Genomic DNA, 21,876 nt, shown 5'->3' with positions numbered 1-21,876 from the left:
TGAAATACTCTTTCGGCTGTTTAGCTTTTGTTCTCATTTCATAAAAAAACTTCCCCTTAGAGTACTTTTCTTTTGATATTTGACTTATACTGGGCTTACCCCAATGCTGTCCATGATCTGTCTTTGTTAAACCTTCTTCATGATTTACAAAATAAGTAAGAGCAGCAACATGCTTGCATTTTTTACTTTTATTGTACACACAATTGCAAGACACATCATCTGTAAACATTCTTTTACTTACATATAGTTTTGCATCATATGGCTCAGAGCTGACTGAAGTTTGTCTAATTATATGTGCTTGATTTAAATAGCTTTCTCCATTTTTCTTAATTCTTCTACATTCTTAACATGATTTTCTACACGACTAAAACTTTTCCCTTTGACTCAACAGTTGGTTAAAAAGTTATTTTGTGATTTTAGATTATAAGTAATTTAAGTTTTGTCCTTTAACCCATATTATATTAAATAAATAAATTATGTTAATAATGTGTTAATTATTTTATTAATTATTGCATTAAACCATATTCAATACACCATTTATTTTTTGGAGGGATTAAGTATATTACACGCAATAAGAAGAAATAAAAATATTTTTTTATTGACCATTTATTTATTCACAAAGGAATTAACTTATTAAACACAACACTAAAATTAACAACCAAAGTGATAAAAAACAAACTTAATGAAGTTATAACATTAGCAGAGGAACAAAAAGGTTTTAAGTCAGCAAGATTATTCACCAATGGTATATTTATACTGAGGCAAGTTAAAGAGAAATCATTAGAATACAACAAACCAGCATATTTTGTTCTGAAGCTATTTTCTTGTGGCATTTTTATGATTAACTATTAATATGGTAAATAAGCCACAATTAAATTGAAAAAATAATTTTATTAACGTTTCGACGCTCAAATCGGGTGTTATTAGATGTTAAGGCTGCGTCCCACCACCAAATAATTTGAGCAAACTCCGGAAGTACGTCAAAGTGACGTCACAATTGCAGTTTTTTTGAAATTCTAAAAATCTGTGCTCTCAATATCAGTCTAGTTTGATCAATTTTTTGTATTGAGTTGTCTAACTTCTTTGTTCTTTACTTAAAATTAAAATTTTTCATTATTATCCACAATGAACACTCAGGATGTGACGTCACTAACTGTCACTTTCAGTTTGCTCAAACCAGTTTGATCAAATTATTTGATGGTGGGACGCGGCCTTTACTTAGCAACAACATTTTTGTTTAATTTAGTAGTATTTTGTATTTTGGCGACACCCGATTTGGGCGTCGAAACGTTAATAAAACAGACGATATTTATTTAGTGCACCTTAAGAAGGCATTTGACAGGGTAAAATTAAAGGGTGTTGTCCATTTGTTATACTCAAGAGAGGTACCTCTAGAAATAATGAAAATGTTCGAAGACATATACCTACCATAACCATACAATAAAAGTAATAGTAAAGTAAAAGATGGACTAACTGACCCAATTGAAGCTGGCAATAGAATAAGACGGGGGGATTCCCTGAGTTCTTTAATGCTCAACCTGATCATGGATGAAATAATAAAAAAAAATAAGAACTAAAAAAAGATACCCACTAGGAGAAAAACAATTTAAAATAATCTGCTATGCAGATGATGCAAAACTGATCTCTCAAAGTAAAGATGATTGCAAGTCACCTGCTGCAGGTGGTAGAAAAAGTGATTCTCAAACCACAATTTGGATTCCCAGATATCCAAACTATAATTGACAGCAAGTCAAAAAAAATTTTCTTGTTATGCTAGGTACCTTTTTTAGAAAGAAAAAAAAAATTTCTCAAGAAGAAACTGAGCAAACATATACTACAGCTAGAGTCAGGATGCACGTGGAAAGAATAATGCAACAGCTGATGACTTAATATTCACGGATGTGAATCTTGAACCCTGATACAATCGGAAAGAAGAAAGATAGATGCCACTGAAATGTTCTATTGGAGACGAATGTTATAATAATTCAATTAATATGTTCAATGTTAATAATTAAATTTTAAAAAAGCTAAACGTTAGCCAACGACTCTCCAATAAAGTTCATCTTCAATAATTAACATACTTTGGACATGTTATGAGAGCAAACACAGAAAATATGGAAAGACTCATTATATAAGGTGGAAGGCCGAAGACCATGGGGAAGATCCCCAACAAGATGGATCGATCAAATTACAGGAATATAAAAGCGAACTATACATGAGTTAAAAGAAATGACCAGAGACAGAGATCTTTGAAGACGGAGAATACATGACATCATGTTGACCTCTAAACTCCCACCGGGGTCCGGATTGAAGAGAGATACTTCTAGCTATTGAAAGTTTAAAACAGAAGTGGAATATCAAGTGAATAGAGCACACAGAGCCACAGTTTGCCTGAATGATACAATATGGAGAAATAAAATATCGGAAAAGAAATGAAAGGAAGAATTTACAAAACAGTCATCAGACCAATAATGACAGACACAGCAGAAACACAACCTGACACAGAAAGAACAAAAATATTGCTAAAAATAGCAGAGATGAAAACCCTTCAATAATTGAATGGGTCCGCAAAATAACGTTGTAAGCGCCACATCACTCGTTTTTAAGAAATCGCAAAATAATTTTAAAATTATAACAAAGGCAAACTTAAACATTTTAAGAGTTAGCAATAAAGTTTGTAAATACAAATTATAAACTGTATTACTCACCCTTAAAATGTTTAAACTCAGCAGTATCACAATGTCTTAACTGTTTCTTCGACTTCTAAAAGACGAACAATGTAGCGCTTACAACGTTATTCAGCGGACCCATTCAATTATTGTTTTCACTTTTTTCAGCAAATATTGGAGGCTGTAGATTAACTAATACACAGCATATATGTATTATGTCATCGACGTTGTCAAACAAATATTCAGGTATTTTATTTAAAATATTATAAGTCTTCAGCCTTTGCATTATTCTTTCCACGTGTATCCTGACTCTAGCTATAGTATATGTTTGCTCAGTTTCCTCTTGAGAAAATTCTTTTTTTCTTTCTAAAAAAGGTGGCATAACAAGAAGAATTTTTTTGCCTTGACTGTCAATCACAGTTTGGATATCTGGGAATCCTTTGTCAGCCAATACTACATCCTCTTCTTCTAATAGATCAATTAAACCTGATTCAATTGTGATTTGAGAATCACTTTTTCTACCACCTACTGCAGGTGACTTGAAACAGATGAAGCCACTGGGAGTAATACCAATTAACACTTTGAGAGTAAATCCTTTTTTATAATTAGAATAACAATACACGCGATGATCTACTGCAGAACGCACATCAATTTTAAATTCAGTACATTCAATAATGACACGAGTATTGCTATAGTTTGGTTTGAAGCAATCTGGCATTGTTGCTCGGACACTTAATTTATCTGGCCAAAATACTAATGTTGCAGTTGCTTCAGCTAGATTATCTAAAGTTGAATAAAATATTCTTGATACTGTTGTTCGATGAATAGAAAACATTGAGCTTATTGCTGCAAATGTTAAGGCAGTTTTTATTTTTAACAGAAAAATGAATAGCCTAATTTTTTTGGATACCTGAATATTTTTTTAACGTTCATTTTATTTAATAAATAGTTAAAAGTATCAAAAGATACACCAGCGAGACCTGTTAATTGTTCATCATTCGTAACAACCCCTTCGAAACGAAGTTCGTCACCATTAAATTCATTGTATGGAAAATCAGATCCAACTGCTGTATTCACAAGAACTTTTGATGGTGTACCACATTTTTTATGAATTTTTTTTTTGGTATTTATTGTTAAATCACTTTGTGGTATATTAATTTCAGTTTGAGTTTCTGCTTCACAACAATTAGGTCCAAAAATGAATCTATTACAACACAGAATTTTTTCAACACTATCACAACTAACAAAAATATCAACTTGACATGCTTGATCACTTTTATTGCCACAGGTACCAGCCACTGACTCCTCTTGTACCATATCACACTCATTTTCACTCATTGAATTGGCTGTTATTTCTGACTCCAAATTCTTCAGGTGCTGTTCATCCTCACAACTGATAGGCTTATTATCTACAATTAGTGGTGAACGTTTTTGTAGACAAGGCTTATTAGAAAAGTAGAAAATATTGTTGGTACATAATTAGCACCGAGTGTATTTATTCCTTTTTTATTTCCAATAAAGTGGGCACTGCAGATTAGGTGAGAAGATGTAGGATTCCAATTGCTGTCATATCCACTGCAAGATAAAATTAATTAAATTCACTTTAATAATTGCATATCATATCAATTTGTGGAGAAACATTAAGGTCTGATTTCATAATGACCACCTAAAGTACACTTTAAGTAGGGTTTATTTATTTTAGACTAAAAGTGCATAACTGTATCTTTTGTCAATCCCAACCTTTCCAAGAAACAAATAATACATCATCATAATATTGGTCCCAGTAATTAGTTATACATAATAGGTTTGTTCTAGCATGTAATTTTGTATGGTTTGACACCAGATTATTGTACTGCTTTACTGCCTATGTTCAATCCACAAACTGTTTTTTGCTAGAACGCTTTTTGGCTTTTTTCTCTCGGAGTAAATACGGAGTAAATATTTTAATTTTGAGGTTAGATTAGATATACAATTTTCATACAAGTACACATCTAAATTTTCAAGACTATTAATATTGAAAATGAAAGTTATACACGTAAATAATGGTAAGTAATATAGTCGAAACATGTGTATTACTTTCATTTAAAATTTATAAACCTCAAACAATTAATTCCACCCACAAAATCTTTGACTTTAAACGCCATCAATAAAATGCGCATGCTTCTGATTTGATTCTGATAGTTTCAAACATTCTGATGCTAGAACAAACGTAATAAGTAACTGAATAAATACGTAATATTCAGCATTTTTTTTTTAATTTCAAGAAACTAAAATTTAAACAATGAAATTGATTTTGAGTTTAAAGTGAACTTTAAACGTTCTTTAAGAGAGGTTTATGGTATAATTTATGGTATAATAAAACTGAAATTTACACTTAAAAGTGAACTTTTATTTAATATTCACTTCAAATTGATTATAAAATCGGGCGCAAAAATGCATAATTTAGGATTAATGAATAATAGTACTTACTTTTGTTTTATTATGATGGAAATCCACTTTTCTCTTTGTATTAATTTGTGCTCAATAGTTGGAAATGAATAGAACTTAACCTGACAATTTTTTGTTGTATTTTTACATTTTTTAACACAGCATTTGCGAAATCCCATTTTCTTCAATTACAGTAGTTATATGAAATATGTCAATATGACAATTTCAATTGACAATATGGATTATTTGCGAAGAAAAATGCAAATTTTCTCCGCTGCTCGCGCACGTGCGTTTCGCGTATCCCCTCCAAGTACTTGCACACCGCGAATAGGGATTTTGGCCGTCGGGATTTTGGGTGCCACCGGACAAAAAATATATATTATCTGATAACGAATCTTTATTTGCAACTCTTGGAAGTACCATCAAATAGGGAAAAGGAGATGTTGCAATTAGAATGCTCACAAATAAAATAAAGGTAGAAACTGAGGGAGCAATTTTTAGCAATAGACTACGGAAATATATAGCAAGTGTGATGCAACTTCTTAATTTGACCAAAGGCGAAGAAAAGCAATTTTCAAATTTTATGGGCCATACCCAAAAACCCACAAGGAACTCTATGAGTAAGAAAAATCTTTCATTACCTCAAAAATATAAAAGTGATTTTATAGGTTGCCAGTAGATATATATCAGACAGCTAAAATTTCCAAACTGTTGAAACTAATGGAGAAAAGATCAGTACCACTTTCATATAATTGAAAATCTTTAGCAGAGATTAACATAGACCTGGATTATCCAAAAGATGATGATGATAAACCTAAGCACGCTAATAGTGTCACAGTCAGAAAAATAAACTTTTTCTATTTCTACAGATGAAGAAGATATGAGCGTAAATATTAGGGAGCAAGCAACACTAGTCCCAAATAATGTTGGAAATGAAGGTAAGGAATAACATGGTTTCTAAATAGCATGAGAGTCTACATTTGTTGATATTACTATACTAAGTTACTTAACCTTGTATTACAATAAACAATATTTTACAGATGCCAACACACCAGATAATTTACAAGCAATGGGTAAGCTATCAGTTAAGTGAACTTACAATGTAAACGAGCAAGCATATTTTTTTAGATCCCGATGAACTTAATCAGCCTAGTACATCAAAATCTACAAAATGTAGATTTCCTCAACACAGAGCTCTATACAGTATGGTGCAAATGTTTCGAATAAATTCGTTATTTTTTGACATATATATCATACGAGTGATGTCATCCATACGGACGTGATGACGAAATCGATGATTTTTTTTAATTACTAGGAGTCGTGTGATAGCTTATTTAAATGGTTATTCAATCTTTCTCAAAGGTCTGACCTTTTACCAAGGCACCTGCAAGAAAGAGAGTGGCTGGTGGAAATAAAACACGAAAATCTGCAATATATACCGATACACCAGGGGAAAAAGTCCATTCAGTTGGACGGTGAATCTGAACTGCAAACTCGTACAAATCTCGTAGAAGAGAAGCGTTTGGCTGGTTCTGATAAGAACGCAGCCAAAGCTCTCACTTTCTTACATTTTGAATAAATCACTTTCTTACATTTTTGATCTGTGTAAAATATTTATCTTTTTTTTCGATTTACAAGACCTATATTTTCATTAAATTATTAAAACTTTAAATGTAATATATTTTTGTTATCTGGCAATAATTTTATCAAGAAATATGTTTTTTTAATTGTAAGTAGGACCACTTCATCCAGCATGTCAACGGTTCAAAGGACGAACGAGTGATATTATTTTTAGATAATCACGAATCGCACCTGTCTATTGAAGCAGTAGAAAAAGCATCCAATGCGGGAATTGTGATGATTACCTTTCCTCCTCACACTTTGAACAAACTTCAACCACTTGATTTGACAGTATGTGGGTCCCTCAAAACCTTTTAGAGCCAAGGAGTTGAATCGTGGTTGTTTAATAATGGTGAAAAAACCTTTGATATCTACTTAGTGGCCGAAGTCATTGCTATAGCTTATTCTCGAACTTTCACGCCCAGCAATATTATTAGCGGTTTTAGAACTTCTGAAATATATCCCTTAAGGCCCGTCCTCACTTGCAACATAACACATCAACAATGTTATCAACAATGTTATTCAACAAGTTACCAAAATTCTACTAAAATCAACATGTTACTTGTTATTTCAACAAGTTATTTGTTACCCGTCTCTGAGCGGTAAAGATGAAAGGATGTTGGCGACAAAGTTTTTCCACATGTTGGCTCTGCGTCCACACTTAATGTTTTTGAATATGTTTTTCAGTTGTGTATAGACGGTATTTATTTGTTTGATTTCGTATGTTTATATAAGAATATATTTAGAAAAATCGTGTGGTCAAAAGAAGCGACTATACATTTAATAGATTTATTTAGAGACAATAGCGTGTTGTGGGATTGCCACCACACAGATTATAAAAATCGTCAAATTAAAAGTGATGCATTTACCAAGATAGCAACAACAATGGAAATAGAAAAAGATGCAGCAGAAAAAAAAATGAAAAGCTTAATAGGACAGTTTCAGAGGGAAGTAAAGAAAATTAAATCACATTCAGGAGACGGAGTTGATGACATTTACGTGAGCAAGTGGTTTGCATTTAAAAGTTTGATGTTTTTAAAGGATAACAAGCCCCACTCCAACAAGACCCTCCCACTCTTGAAGGTGGAGTTAAGGTAAGAAATTACACAATTTAATTATAAGTATGTGGTACAAGCGCGGATCCAGAAAGGGGGCCCCCGAGAGTTTAGAAACATATAAATTTAAATATTTGTAGTTCAAATGTTTTTAGTTTCAAAAAAAAATACTTTAATAACGATGTTTTGAATGTCTTTATGGCACTCAAAGTGTGTGAAAAGTGCCTTAAAACTCACCATTTTAACCCTAATTTTTAAAAAATTTCTCTCCCCCCCCCCCTGAAAATCGGTCCTGGATCCGCCATTGATGTGGTAGTTTTATTGTTTCTTTATTTAAAAACTAAAATAAATCAAAATATATTTTTATTATTAATTTATTTTAGTAGTCTCCCTGACAAGATACTTTTCCTTCATTTGAAGTAAAGTAGTCACTAAATGCATTCCTAATTGTTTGAGCATCCGATGTAGGCTTTAAAAAAATTCATTTAAAAAAATGAAGATCCGAAAGAAAGAAGCGATAACGGTACTTCCATAGTTGACGAAATATCAGAAACTCAGTTGGAAGATGGCCATCAGGAATTTGTGCTCAATGAAAGTAGCTATTAACATATATTTGATGTCGAGTCTGGTACCGATATGGACAGGAAAAACCTCATAGAAGACGGCCAAAAGGAATGTGTATGTAATGAAAGCCATCAAGATGTATCTGATGTTGAATGTCTTACCGATAACAACTTAATATACGAAACATTTAATTTCAACAACGAAGCTTAAATTGAGATAAAAGAAGACAAAACGCTAAAAGGGATAGTGGCCAAATTTGTTAAAGTTAACAGTACTGTCCTTAGTCATGAAATAAAAAATAACATGCGTCTTCAGAAGAAATTAGTAGCGTTGGTCGTAGTAGAATGAAAATTGAAGTTGATTCAGGTTTAATTTGTTGACTCAAGTTTCGGTATTTAAAGACAATCAAATGATAGCTTATATCCCCTCGCATTTAATAGAAAAAAGGTAATGTAAGATCAGTTGATACATATCTAACAGAAAATGTTCTTATTTATGCTTATATTTATAAATGTGATAATTTCTGTATATTTTGTAATTCTAACTCACACAATTCGACAAATCGAGATTGCTCAGAATACAAAAAAAAAAACAATTACAGATAAAGTTTACAAAGTTTAATCAGCATTACAATCTCCAAGTGGTTGAAGTGGTGAGTAGTGCGAGGCAGGTAACTGTTGACAAAAATAGTGATCAGTGATAGGTAATTAGTAATTTTCCCAAAATAGTGCATAGTGCAACGGTCTGATACGTTAAGGAATCAGTTTTGAACTCTTTAATTATTTTTATAATTAGTTTCTCTTAATCTAATAATTAATTTCTCTAATTTTCGCGTAATTAACCATTTTTCATTATTATCTTTTATATTTAAAATGTCTTGCAACGATGCCACACATAATAGTGTTTTGGTATCACTGATGGAACGTACTATATACGCCACCTAGCGAGAGATATTCTTTCATGTGTTCTGAAAATTTGTCAAGGCGGTCGTGCTTTACTTGGCTGTGAAGTGCGCTGGAAGTAGGTCGACGAACTTTTGGTTCCATAATGGCGAAAGGTTTCATTTATTAAGTCAGTTTATTTGGAAAATACAGTTTCACTGAAGTGAAAATGGTATCCCGTGGTTTTCCCAGAATCCATCCAGTGTTTCTAGAGGGACAACAGTAATGAAAACCTGAAATATCCGGTAAATATTTTTGGACATATAAAGGTTAGGTGGGATCTTACATTTTGTTTTATTATTTAAAATATTCTTTCCACATCAATTTTCCCAGTAAATTTGTTAATTATCTAATTTAGTTTATTAATCATTACACCGTGTTCAATATTTGTTCGGAGAAAGTTCTAATAGTCTTAATTTTTGGTTAATAAAGTTTGAAGTCTGTCCACGCCCAATATCTGATAAGTTGTGAATAAAAAATCTAATGCTATGCTCATATCACATTGGCAATATAATTATCTTATAATATTTTATTCTAAATATCCTATTCTGTATCCAAATTCTGCCTCAAGGTAAAACTCATACTTTTTTACATTTGATACGCCTTGCTAATGGATGTTTTTTTTATTGCTGTTCATTCTAAAAACCTCTTCCTCATTACTTCTTTTGTTTTTTTTTTCTCACACATGTTCGATTGGAAATTGAAACTAAGACTGGGAAATGTTTGTTTTTAGCCATTTGAGAAAAATATTTAACCCTACCATGTAGACCCTTCAACCACCTGGAAGGAGCCGATTCCAGCCACGGCCACAGACAAGTCAATCTGGGAGTATGTCATTGGGAGCAAGCTTTGGGAGCTCAATTTTCGTCTGGACACCTGGGCCTACAGGAGGCTTAATTTGGCACCATCCTGGTCTCATTTTCGAGGATGCAGCAGCAACCTTTAAGGGGTCGTTTGGGTTTGTTTGGGAACAATCAGTTTGGTGATAAATATTAGTAACTATCGTGTTTTTATATCTCAGACATTTTGGTTTAATGCTGTGTTTATTAATTACTTTTTTCAGATTTAGCTTACCTTTCTTTTTTATATGACATATTTGTATATTAATGCATTAGGTTCCCCTAAACTTATTTACGATCTACGGTAAGTTCTTGTGCACAGGAATAAGCCTAGAAAATTAGGTTTTATACTTTATTATTGATTTGATATTTATTGTGTAATATTACTTGCTTGTTTCCCAAATATTTTATTGTTTATTCACTTTATTCCATTTGTTCGGTTAATCTAGATCGCCGTTTAGGTATTTATTGTAACTTCAATTTATTTCACATTCATTGGTATATTTAACTTTGCTTAATTCATTTAGTATTTTCTCTTAGCCCCGTATAGGTCGTGCTCAGCTAAGTCGATCTTACGGCAGCGTCGTGCTCAAATTTTCGTTCTGTTTCATAAACGATACTTCGGGTTTTCTCGATTAAGATTGTTCTCAAGCATTGAAATCTAGGGAATTTTAGTAAATTTGACATAGGACACCAAATAATAGACTAGTCAGATTGGCAGATGGATTTTGATGTATTTTTTGAGAGGTTATGGTTATATATTTGTTTTGTAAAGTAAAGGCATTTTCTGTTTGATCGATCCCTGATTTCGCCAATTTCGCGCGTTGTTTTGTGTTTTGGCGGTTTTAATTATGGTCCAAGCAAATATTTTCTCTGTCTGTTGTCTGCTTGGTGATTGCATTTCAACAGTAAACATCCTAAAAAAATTCGTTTTTTGTATTTCAATTAAAAAAATCTGTTCGTTAGAACAAATTATTGATAGTAAGGTATGTATCTAATATACATGATTCATTCATGAGAATAAATTTCAATTATGTTTCTATCTCTGCAGCACAATTTTATGTATTCAACATCTGTTTGTAATGAATTTATAATAATACTGACCATGTACATCATATTATGGTAAATAAATAAATCCATTATGTGAATTTTTAGATGAGTGGAAATAGTATGCTCTGTAGCAATACTACATTGGGAGTAGCTACTCCCAAATCGGCTTACACTAATCAGGAAAAACTCCTTTTGGTCCAACTGATTAAAGAGAATCCAGTGGTCGAAAATAAAAGGACAGACGGTGCTTCCCTGACGGAGAAGAAGTTGGCTTGGGATTATTTAGCACAAACGTACAACTCCCAGCCCGAGGTTGCCACAAAGAGGACCAGTGAGCAGCTGAGGAAACTCTGGAATAACATTAAACAAAGGTAGAAAACTTTGATCTGTTTAAACAAATTCTTAATTATTGACTATTATGTACAATTTTGTATTATAGAAAACGCAAACAAAATACAATGCTGCGCCATAGCATGTTGGCTACAGGTGGTGGCCCAATGGAAAAGCCGAACCCCGATGAAGTGCTGGAGTTGGTGGATTTCACAGTGCAAGATATAACCCTCGACTGTGCTTTTGGCAGCACAGCGCTCTTCGAAAGAGGTATTCCCGATACTAGTAAAGCAGATGGTATTGTACCACAAAGATTAGCTGAAAAGCGGCATGCTGATGATGAAATGGATGCCGCCACCAAGAAGGCAAGAGAGCACTTTAGCTCAAAAATTAAACAGGAGTTGCTAGGTAAGTATTATGTAATAATTTTGAGTACTATTTCTATATATTTAAAAATAGTTTCAGATAATACTCGTGTTATGATACCTACTGCCCACACAGTACATGAGGTAGATGTACTTAAAAGTGGTAAGTATTCTTAAACGTACTTAAAGCTATATACAGAGAGAGTCTGTAAAGTGGAATAAATTCAATATCTCAAATACTAATTTTTTTTGGAAAATGCTCAGACCCGTCGATTAGTATTTCAAATTGTCCTTTTTGACATTCAATAAAAATGTATACAGCGTGTCCCAATTTAGAGATATGACGTCATCGTCGATTTTCTTAAATGGCAACACTGTCATTTTGATAGCTAATTTGATAGGGTTTGTAAAGTTATACATAACTGCAAAATATCAAATTTTTATTCTCTACCATTTACAAGATAATAGAAAATAACAAAGTTATATCTGTAATTTGGAATATATTCAATAATTAAAATACTAACTGTTTTTTTGAAAAATGCTCAGACCCGTCAATTAGTATATCAAATTGTCATTTTTGACATATCATAATAATGTATACAGGGTGTCCCAATTTAGAGAGATGACGTCATCGTTGATTTTCTTAAATGGCAACACTATCATTTTGATAGCTATTTTGATAGCGTGTGTAAAGTTATACACATCTGAAAAATTTCAAAATTTTATTCCCTACCATTTACAAGATAATAAAAAATAACAAAGTTATGAAGAACAAGAAGTAATCAAATAATAATTGAATTAATTTATTTCAATTAAGCAAATGCTCATAACGTTGGCCATTGACAATTTGAGAATAATTGAGGGCAACATTATGAGTTTTTGCTTAATTTATTGAAATAATTAAATTCAATTATTAGTTGATTACTTCTTTTTCATAACTTTGTTATTTTTTATTATCATCTAAATGGTAGAGAATACAAATTTGAAATTTTGCAGTTGTGTATAACTTTACACACCCTATCAAAATAGCTATCAAAATGACAGTGTTGCCATTTAAGAAAATCAACGATGACGTCATATCTCTAAATTGGGACACCCTGTATACATTATTATTATATGTCAAAAAGGACAATTTGATATACTAATCGACGGGTCTGAGCATTTTTCAAAAAAACAGTTAGTATTTTAATTATTGAATATATTCCAAATTACAGATATAACTTTGTTATTTTCTATTATTTTGTAAATGGTAGAGAATAAAAATTTGATATTTTGCAGTTATGTATAACTTTACAAACCCTATCAAATTAGCTATCAAAATGACAGTGTTGCCATTTAAGAAAATCGACGATGACGTCATATCTCTAAATTGGGACACCCTGTATACATTATTATTGAATGTCAAAAAGGACAATTTGAAATACTAATCGACGGGTCTGAGCATTTTCCAAAAAAACAATTAGTATTTGAGATATTGAATTTATTCCACTTTACAGACTCTCTCTGTATGTAACAATAATGACAATTTTAGCAAACACTCTCAGTACTAAGGCAGTAGGTGTTGTGCCGCAAGTATTAGCTGAAAAGAAGCGCTTTGACGAAATCATGAATTCCTCCATGACAGATGTGGATAAGGTCAAGGAAATGAAGTTCCAAATTTTGCGAGAAGAAATGCTGAGGGCAGAATCTATGAGGATACAAGCTGATGCAGACAAGGAATTGTCTTTACTGAAATTACCAGAGTTTAAAAAAATATAAATTTTATCATGATTGAATTTTTACCAGAGTGGTTTATAATTAATTGTATATTTTCAGACTCTACAAGAACTTTTTCTTTTGGGTCGGTAGGTATTTTTACGGAGAAGACATTAGGTAGGTAGGCATTTCGCTGTCGCAGCTCTTGACGACAGAGGAGGGTCTGTTTTAGCAGGTAGGCATTTAGCGTAGACTCAGCGACGAGAGGACATTTCTAGACTCGGCGGTCACAAGCACTTACGTAATTTTTTTTATGAAAAATACATAATCTCGCAAACTAACTCTTTCTTTTTATTTCATAACGGTGGCTATACTAAACACTTAACTCGACTTAAGTACTTTTACTCAGTCATAACAAATATAGCAAGTTCGATGTGAAACGGCGTTCTAAACCACTTATGTAGATATAGGTATTTATGCTCGTAAAATTTGTTTCTAAAATATTATATTGTTAGTGACATAAGTATTAAATACATGCAGGGTCAGTGTATTTCGTGATGATATTGATATCCACAGTCGGTTCTTCCTCTTTTGTTTATACAAGAAACTTGAGTTTCGGGTGAATCTTCGTTTTAAAACCATTTTCAATTATTAGTTCCGATAAAGTTGACAGCCTGATCTGGTGATAGTTTTATTAGTCTGAAATTTATTTCTGTTAAATAATGAATTGGATTTAAATAGTAAATTTACAAGTCTTAGAGGTAGACAGATATTGGAGCTATTTTCACAAACACTAGTTTCGGATACACCTGAACCTGGTATGTATTATTTTTGTTGACAATATTTTTTTCATCTATGATACGTAAATAGTGTGCAGTAAATTCTTAAAAATTTGAAAACTTCTAGATGTGTTCCATTGGTGTAGAAATGTTAAAGTAAAGGGAAAACGATGTATCTATAATTAAAAACCGTTTAAAGGATGAAGTTGATTTTGATTACAATAATATTAATTTAATTGGATTACGGACATTATTCTTAGAATTTACGTACCAAAGATAAGAGGGGTGCTTTTACGCCTCTACCAATTTCTATCATTTGAATGTATGACTTGCATTTAAATTAATGGTTGTGAAATGTTTTAAAAAATTCAGTAGATGATTCTATAAAGAAAAATATTATAAATCCTTTAAATTTACTATCAGATTTAAAAAAAAATGTATCTAACTATTAGAAAATCCCTGGTGACACATATTTTAATTTGTTTTTGATACCTACTTAATTGAGTTTTCGTTTCTAATAGTTAATTAGGAAGACTATGTAGCAGAACCTGAGCCAAATACATCGCGTATCCAGAAATCGTATATTCCAGAAAAAAAACTTGAAATAAGTAATTACTCAAGTGACGATTCTGTTACTGACCCTAGTTCTAATGGTGTCGTAGGTAGGGATGGCGGTTTTTGACAAAACACCGGTTTTCGGTTATACCGGTTTTTTTTGCTTACGGTTTAACCTGGCGGTTATAACCGGCCAAAAAAAAAGCGGTTTTTGGAAAAACTGGTTTTCGGTTTTTTTAATCCAATAGGTTACAATGTTACATTTACAATGCACTTTAGTTTGCGATACTCCACTCGACTCCAGACTTACATTATGAACCCGTAAATAATAGTTCTATTACCTCAGTAGAATTTTCTCCTGATGATATTTTTAAAAAACTTAAAGAACTTGACACCAACAAATCTCCAGGACCAGATAACCTTTCTCCTACTTCCTTGAAATTATGTGCAAATGCTCTGAAATATCCACTCCATTTGCTTATGGAACAATCATTCCACTCTGCTACTCTGCCACTTATTTGGAAAGAAGCACGGGTGAAACCAATCTTTAAGAAAGGAGATAAACTCGACCCCAAAAATTATAGGCCTGTTAGTCTCACTCCAGTTATATCCAAAGTTATGGAATCAATTATTGTGGATAATTTACACATATTTTTGAACCAGCATCAAATAATCCCGAACGAACAACATGGCTTTACCAGTGGAAGATCGGTTGTTACCAACTTGTTGTGTTGCCTAAATGACTGGACTGCCGAAGTAGATATGGGACAGGATATTGATATTATCTACTTAGATTTTAGCAAGGCTTTCGATAAAGTTCCAAAGGAAAGGCTTTTGAAAAAATTAAACAGGATTGGAATTCGCGGGCAACTGGATTTCAGCCTTCTTAAGTGAAAGAAAATTTTCAGTAAGAATACAGTCTTCAAGTAGCACCCTATATGACGTGATTAGTGGAGTCCCCCAAGGATCTGTTTTAGGGCCACTACTGTTTAATATATTTACATCGGAGCTAAAATACATCATTTCATCAAAGTTTTCGGTTTATGCGGATGACACAAAGCTGTACAACAATCCTAAAATAAACTCTCAGTGTTTGCAAAAAGACTTGGACAGCATTTCTCGATGGTGTACTGACTGGTTGCTACCGCTTAATATAGAAAAATGTGTCGTTCTTCATCTCGGCAAGAATAACCCTCGGTTAAATTATTTTATTAACGGCACCGTTTTAAAAAAGACCAATTGTCACTCTGATCTCGGCGTGTTAATAGACTCACAATTGTCCTGGACTCCTCAAACGTTGCAACAGTGTAATAAAGCCAATCGCATGGTATACCTTATTAGTAAAGTTTTTTCGTCCTGTGACAGTCGAACCTTAGCAAAATTGTATAAAACTTATGTGAGACCTATATTAGAATTTGCTAATTCAGTGTGGTGCCCGGTTCTTCAGCGTGACGTAAATATGCTGGAAAATGTACAGCGACGAGTAACACGGATCCCGTATTCATTGGTGCGTCCCTCATATGAAGATCGTTTAAGGATCATGGATTTAGTTCCATTATCCGCCCGCAGACTTAGAGGCGACTTAATTACAACATTCAATTCATTTCATTACGAAACTTCTTCACTCAGAAATTTCTTTACAATAAATACAGATGAGCGGTTAAGAGGCCATCCCAGAAAGCTAAGAAGAGAACTCTGCAGAACCAACATCAGGTTAAACTTTTTATCAAATAGGGTTGTTTATGCTTGGAATTCATTACCGGCTTATGTCGCTATGGCGCCTAGTACAAATAGTTTTAAGAATAGACTCGATAATAATTGATTGTATTTTTAATTTAATTATATGTAAGTCAGCATAAGTGTAAAACAGCTAAGTAACAAAATTTGTTTAGCTTTTAGAGTATAATAGGATTCTAATCCTCTATTCTTATTGAATGTTAATAATAATAATAATAATAATAATAATAATAACCCGCCGAAGGTGCTGCGCTGGATCATCAGCCGGCGCTCACTCAAGCGGGACGGCCGAGGCAGCGCATGAAATGGACTGTGTCCATTAATGAAAACATTTTGCGCTTCTACTACAAGGTGACAAACCTCGGCCAAGAAACAATCGGCTACCGACAACAGCTGTATGCCGAATTTTGCAGGACGTACCCAGATATTCAAGTATCGGAGCAACGAGTATCAGACCAATACCGGGTAATTATAAGAAACAACCTTATCCCAGAGACTAGACGCAATATCATCAGAAGCGAAGTCGAACGGGAGATTCATAACGATGTTTTAATTGAAGATCAAGTCCCCAATGAAGTTCATGAGCAGATTCCTGAGCTTGCCATACAAGAAACTCAACCTGACAATACAGAGCAGGAAAACAACGAGCTACATGATAACCTAGTGAGCTAAATGGCACGTGCTGTACAGGAGTTTAATGGAACGAACCCACTTAGCAGACCACCGCTACCACGAATAAACTCTTGTAAGAAACTAGGGGCGCTGTTACAAATTGTGAACACTGAAGTCCTACCCAATTATGTCGTAGAAGCCCACACATTAGAATATTTGCACATGCTAATCTACTGTGCAGCAACAGCAATTGCTAATGTAATGGGCGTTAAGATCAGAACACGACGGGGTACTAACAACGGAAGGACTGGTAACAGAATTGCGCCCTGGGAAAAAAGACTGCTCGGAAAGATTGAATTGCTGCGTAGGGATATTGGTCAAGTCACAGAATATATACGAGGTGTAAGAAGTACAAGAGTCATCAGGAGAGCTGAAGAAATAATACGGAATACTGCAAGACACTCAAGATACGATCCAGAAAACAACACAGCCCAACAGTGCCTGGATACATTAAAACAAAGACTCTCAGTTTATTCAGGACGACTAAGAAGGTACAAAGTGAGTAACAACCGAAAATCCGACAATGCCCTTTTTGAGACTGCTGAGAAAGCGTTCTATCGGAAACTCAATTCCACCGTAGAAAATCTCGATAAGACTTACCCAAGCCAAGAAGAAATTCATGAGTTTTGGGGAAATCAACTTTCCACACCAGCTGCTCTTAACAACAATGCTGGATGGATAGAAGATGCGGCACAGAACTGCCAACACTACACTACTACTCTCTACGAACCCTTCACCACTGAAGAAGTCTCAAATATCATCAAAGAGCTTCATAACTGGAAATCTCCTGGACCAGACGGAGTTCAAAACTTTTGGCTCAAGAAGTTCTCGAGTGCTCATGAATGCTTATCAACACTAATTAATCGTGTTATTTCTAATCCGCAGGATATACCATCATTCCTAACTCAGGGAACCACTTATTTAATACCGAAGGATCAAAATAACACCCAAGATCCAGCAAAATACCGCCCAATTACTTGCCTTCCAACTTTGTATAAATTGGTCACATCCTGTGTAGCCCGGCGTATATACCAACACTGTGCTCTGAACAATATCATAGAGCCTCAACAGAAAGGATGCGCTAAGGGTTCCATGGGTTGCAAAGAACAACTTATCATCGACTCAGTCATTTCTAATCAAGCATATTCCAAAAAGAGGAATCTATTTACTGCTTTTATTGATTACAAGAAGGCCTTTGATTCAGTGCCGCATGAATGGCTTATAGATATATTGAGAATATATAAAGTCGATGATAATATAGTGACCTTTTTACAACATATAATGACAGAGTGGAAAACTAGAATTCACCTTCAAATACCTGGTGAAAGTAACATCGAAACTGAAAATATCGTAATCAGCCGGGGCCTGTTTCAAGGAGATTCGTTGAGTCCTCTGTGGTTCTGTCTAGCTATGAACCCACTATCTCAGCTATTGAACTCCTCAGATGCAGGTTTTAGCATCAAAAATAACAACAATGTGGTGGCGAAGCTTAATCATTTATTGTACATGGATGATTTGAAATTAATGGCTTCCACTCGAAACCAACTCGACGAGATGCTAAAAACTGTAGAAACTTTTTCTAATGATATTAATATGCACTTCGGACTAGATAAGTGTCGTATTTTAAATATAGTCAGAGGAAAAGTACAGCCCGGAGGATTCGATATGCAAAATGGCCAGAACATCGAGGCCATGGGTGAAAACGATATGTATAAATATCTTGGAGTAAAGCAAGCGCGGAAAATTGACCATAAACAAATGAAAACAGAGATAACTACTGAGTTTATACGAAGGGTAAAACAGCTGCTTCGCTCACACCTTAACAGTAGAAATTTGTTTAAGGCACTAAACACCTACGCATGTTCCGCGCTTAGCTACTCATTTGGTATTGTAAAGTGGACAAAAACAGATATAGAAGCTCTTCAGCGAAAAGTACGAACACACCTTACAAAGGCACAAAAACACCATCCTAAAAGTGCAGTAGAAAGAACAACATTACCACGGAATCTAGGAGGAAGAGGACTTATGGATATAGGTGAGCAATTAGATAAACAAATTGCTAATTTAAGAACTTATTTTCAGATGCAGGCTGAGACATCTACTCTACATCGCGCTATCTGCGCAGTAGATGACACAACACCGATCAAACTGAGGGAACCAGAAATGCGCATAAACCACCTTACTAAGGACGAAAAAGTGCGCGCCTGGATGGGTAAACCTCTGCACGGGCGACATCCCAATGAAGTCAGCCAAGATTATGTCGACAATATAGCGTCGAACTACTGGTTGACATCAGGAAAGATGTTCCCTGAGACGGAGGGTTCATTACTGGCCATTCAGGATCAGGTTATACCAACCAGAAATTACCTGAAATATATCATCAAAGACCCTCAGGTTCAAAACGACAGATGCCGATATGGATGTCAAGCCCAAGAAACCATCCAACATCTTACAGGGGGCTGCCAGGCATTTGCTGCAACTGAATACAAGGAACGGCATGACGCAGTGGGAAAAATCCTTCATCAAGAGATAGCTATCAAGCTGGGACTTCTCCAAACAGAGCATCTCCCGTATTATCAATACGTCCCTGAGAGTATGCTTGAGGATGGCAACTACAAGCTATACTGGGACCGCACTGTGCTCACAGACCAAACAGTGGCACATAATAGACCAGATCTCGTACTAGTTAATAAATTAACAAGACAAACAACACTAATTGATGTGGCGATACCTAACAACAATAATCTACGTAGTAAATTTACTGAAAAGATCGCCAAGTACAGAGATCTAGAAATTCAAATACGGAGGCAATGGAGAATGCAAAGTACCCAGACGATACCGATTATTATGTCTACTACTGGAGTCATTCCGAAGACCCTCCTCGAAAGCATAAAAAAGCTGGGTCTGAATGAACATCTTTATAAGACCATGCAGAAAGCTGTACTACTCGCGACGGCCAGATGCGTACGAACATTCCTGGGAGATACACCTGCATTCCAAGTCACCTAGGGCTCGATAACACGGAAAGAGTCCCACCAGAGCTCAATCCTTTTGATACCGTAGGTATCTGGGATGAGTCAATTTTCCCCTTAGAGGGAGTGTGAGCCGTATGGCTAAATCTGGATAATAATAATAACATATTTATAAGACCATGCAGAAAGCTGTACTACTTGCGACGGCCAGAAGTGTCAGAAAATTTTTGGGAGATACACCTGCATTCCAAGTCACCTAGGGCTCGATAACACGGAAAGAGTCCCACCAGAGCTCAATCCTTCTGATACCGTAGGTATCTGGGATGAGTCAATTTTCCCCTCAGAGGGAGTGTGAGCCGTATGGCTAAATCTGGATAATAATAATACATTATTACATTACAAATTCGGATACATTAAAACAAAGACTCTCAGTTTATTCAGGACGACTAAGAAGGTACAAAGTGAGTAACAACCGAAAATCCGACAATGCCCTTTTTGAGACTGCTGAGAAGGCGTTCTATCGGAAACTCAATTCCACCGTAGAAAATCTCGATAAGTCTTACCCAAGCCAAGAAGAAATTCATGAGTTTTGGGGAAATCAACTTTCCACACCAGCTGCTCTTAACAACAATGCTGGATGGATAGAAGATGCGGCACAGAACTGCCAACACTACACTACTACTCTCTACGAACCCTTCACCACTGAAGAAGTCTCAAATATCATCAAAGAGCTTCATAACTGGAAATCTCCTGGACCAGACGGAGTTCAAAACTTTTGGCTCAAGAAGTTCTCGAGTGCTCATGAATGCTTATCAACACTAATTAATCATGTTATTTCTAATCCGCAGGATATACCATCATTCCTAACTCAGGGAACCACTTATTTAATACCGAAGGATCAAAATAACACCCAAGATCCAGCAAAATACCGCCCAATTACTTGCCTTCCAACTTTGTATAAATTGGTCACATCCTGTGTAGCCCGGCGTATCTACCAACACTGTGCTCTGAACAATATCATAGAGCCTCAACAGAAAGGATGCGCTAAGGGTTCCATGGGTTGCAAAGAACAACTTATCATCGACTCAGTCATTTCTAATCAAGCATATTCCAAAAAGAGGAATCTATTTACTGCTTTTATTGATTACAAGAAGGCCTTTGATTCAGTGCCGCATGAATGGCTTATAGATATATTGAGAATATATAAAGTCGATGATAATATAGTGACCTTTTTACAACATATAATGACAGAGTGGAAAACTAGAATTCACCTTCAAATACCTGGTGAAAGTAACATCGAAACTGAAAATATCGTAATCAGCCGGGGCCTGTTTCAAGGAGATTCGTTGAGTCCTCTGTGGTTCTGTCTAGCTATGAACCCACTATCTCAGATATTGAACTCCTCAGATGCAGGTTTTAGCATCAAAAATAACAACAATGTGGTGGCGAAGCTTAATCATTTATTGTACATGGATGATTTGAAATTAATGGCTTCCACTCGAAACCAACTCGACGAGATGCTAAAAACTGTAGAAACTTTTTCTAATGATATTAATATGCACTTCGGACTAGATAAGTGTGGTATTCTAAATATAGTCAGAGGAAA

The 21,876-nt window shown here is 34.6% G+C and overlaps 1 protein-coding gene across 1 annotated transcript; it reads right to left on the bottom strand.

Annotated features, from left to right (window-relative positions):
- Nucleotides 1-2,811: 2,811 nt before the first annotated feature.
- On the bottom strand, nt 2,812-3,504 carry LOC114342006 (uncharacterized). The gene has a single exon (XM_028292804.2). The coding sequence runs from the start codon at nt 3,502-3,504 to the stop codon at nt 2,812-2,814; it is 693 nt and encodes a 230-aa protein (XP_028148605.2).
- Between the last annotated feature and the right edge of the window lie 18,372 nt (nt 3,505-21,876).

Source organism: Diabrotica virgifera, chromosome 9 (assembly GCF_917563875.1).
Source record: "Diabrotica virgifera virgifera chromosome 9, PGI_DIABVI_V3a".
Lineage (NCBI taxonomy): Eukaryota > Metazoa > Arthropoda > Insecta > Coleoptera > Chrysomelidae > Diabrotica > Diabrotica virgifera.
This window is presented reverse-complemented; position numbering and strand designations above follow the sequence as displayed.